Source organism: Pelmatolapia mariae, linkage group LG14 (genome assembly GCF_036321145.2).
Source record: "Pelmatolapia mariae isolate MD_Pm_ZW linkage group LG14, Pm_UMD_F_2, whole genome shotgun sequence".
NCBI classification, from domain to species: Eukaryota; Metazoa; Chordata; class Actinopteri; order Cichliformes; family Cichlidae; genus Pelmatolapia; species Pelmatolapia mariae.
In genome coordinates this window covers 30658982-30661510 of record NC_086239.1, presented here as the reverse complement: position 1 = coordinate 30661510, position 2529 = coordinate 30658982, and the positions used below count along the sequence as shown (strand labels likewise).

General features: G+C 35.9%; 1 protein-coding gene across 1 annotated transcript; it reads left to right on the top strand.

The window, feature by feature from the left end:
• Positions 1 to 1032: 1032 nt before the first annotated feature.
• Positions 1033 to 1971, top strand: LOC134640693 (olfactory receptor 4K15-like). Its single transcript, XM_063492594.1, has one exon. It carries the CDS (start codon positions 1033 to 1035, stop codon positions 1969 to 1971), a length of 939 nt encoding a protein of 312 aa, XP_063348664.1.
• Positions 1972 to 2529: the final 558 nt, after the last annotated feature.

The following is a 2529-nucleotide window of genomic DNA, read 5'->3' as shown; positions in this document are numbered from 1 at the left end:
TACATCTGCTGGAGACACTCGCCTAGCTTGGGGGTCACTGCCTCGAGTGCTCCCATTACCAATGGGACCACTGTTGCCTTCAACCTCCACATCTTCTCAAGCGCTTCTCTCAGCCTTTGGTACTTCTTGAGTGGCAAAAATAAGGACCCACACATGAACCTTGCTTTGTGTTTTACTGATACAGGCTTTTACACACTCTGTATGAGCAGCTTTCCACACCACTCTTTCCTCTGGTCCTCTGGCAAATTAACAGCCTTTTAACGGCCGCTCACTTTTGGCCTTTATGTTGTTGCTGATTTAAAATGACCCGGTCTACCTATGCTAGCCCTGAATTGGCACACAGGTACAGTAGCCCTCAGTACAATTTTTGACAGCCATGATAACATGACACAAAGTTACTTGACTTTATAAAGGTAGCTCTCCATCTTCTGCATCTGTAACAGTTCCAGAACATAGCTACACTTTAAGGGTGTTTACTAGCAAAAACATATAGCTACATAGACCCAAGTTTCACTGTGAAAGCTGTCTAGAGGTTTTCTAACATTTTTTCTTCTCCAGAAAATGCAGTAAAATAATTTAACCTCGTGCTAATATTAGCTCTATCTTAGCCTTGAAGAGGGTGTAGTGTTAAAGAGATGTAGTGGGACACTTTTAACATGAAAATTGATTTCTTTCATTTTGTGCCTTTATTTTTTGTTTAATTGATCTAAATAGTCTGCTGAAAACAAACAAAATAAAGGTTATTGTAAGCATGTGAACATTTACAAGGGAATTTTGCGGGGATGATATCATCTTTTTGCAATATCTGATGCAATATCGACATTTCACATTCTTGTGTCTAATTTGACTGGAAGAGGTAGCTGTCCAATCAAAACTTACTGTTCTTCCAAAGCCTTAAAGTGAGAAGTTTAAATATTGCCCAGTAAAAGCAAAGGCGTTTGACTGAGCTCAGATATGTTTGTGAAGTCTGATAAAGAAGATTTAGCACGTACTTTATCCAGATTTGCTTCTTCTTCTTCTTCAAAAAAGAATATGTCTTCACAGAATGCTTCAATCAATGTAACACACTTTATTATTGGTGGTTTTAACACACTCAGCAGACCTATTGCTGTTGGTGTGGCTATGCTAACAATCTATCTTCTTGCTGTTCTTGCCAATATGATAAATATCATGTTTATTATTTCTGACAAGAGATTACATAAACCAATGTATCTTCTGATTTGCAACCTTGCTGTTGTTGATATAATGTACACCTCCAGTTGCAATCCAACAATGATTGGGGTTCTACTCGCAGGTGTTAATACTATATCCTATGTGGAGTGTTTAATTCAAATGTGTGTTTTCCATTTGGGAACATCGATGGAGTCGTTTGTTTTAGCATTTATGGCATTGGATAGATTCATTGCAATAATTTATCCATTCCAGTATCACAGTTATTTAACAAACACACGTGTTCTTGTTCTTACATTTATTCTGTGGTTCATTGCCTGGTGTTTTGTTTGTTATATGCCTGCAACAGTTGTCCCCCTCCCACACTGCAGTTCAAGGCTGAAATACAGCTTCTGTGACTTTCCTGCTGTAATACGAACCACCTGTGTTAACCCAGAAAAATATTTCAATGAAGTTGCCATTGTCTCATTTTTTATTTTCTTTTTCACTTTTGTTTTAATTTGTCTTTCATATTGTGGAATCTTACTTTTTGTAAAGTTATCTTCAATTAATGAAAAAAAGAAAATGGGGAGCACTCTTGTGAGTCACTTAATTTGTGTAATCGTTTATTACTGTCCTGCATTTGTTCGCAATATCTTCACCAGGTTTGGTGTGGTATTAACTCTTGAGGAACGCCAAGGTTTATTAATTGGTGCAGTCCTCGGTCCATGTCTTGTAAATCCTTTTGTGTACTGTCTTAGAACGAAAGAAATTAAACAAAAGCTCTTTAAGATTTTCAAAAAGTTTAACACACCTGACTAAAATCTTGTGAACTGAGTGTGCCTTTTTTTTTTTTTTTTTTAGATGAATACAGTAATAGCCTTAACTGATGGTGGTGCAAACATTCTGAACATTTTATCACAAAATGAAACACCAACCATTCACCTTGACTGGCACAGAAGTGAGAATTATTCTACTTTGTGGATTTTACACAAAATATTTGCCTTACCTTAACTATTCAATTCACTTCATACAAAATTTAGAATGAAAGGTTTTGATCATTTTGTGAAACTGTGTTTGTGAGCAACAGTATGTATTTTCCCCCTATGCTGTAAATAATCATATTTTAATCAACAAAAATCAACTCTGGTAATGATTTATTTGAACTGCCTCTGTAATTCTTTTGTTTGTTTCCAGACCTTCAGTAATGTCTTATCAGGTGTTTGGAATATAAGGATAGTATTTAATACCTGAAAGCAGCAATCAATTTTTATTACATTTCAAAAATGATCAAAATGAAAGAATGGCTCCAACACCAGCCTAACATAGTTGAGATAGCTATAAATAATGATAAAAATTGCTCAGTGTGGGCACACCTGG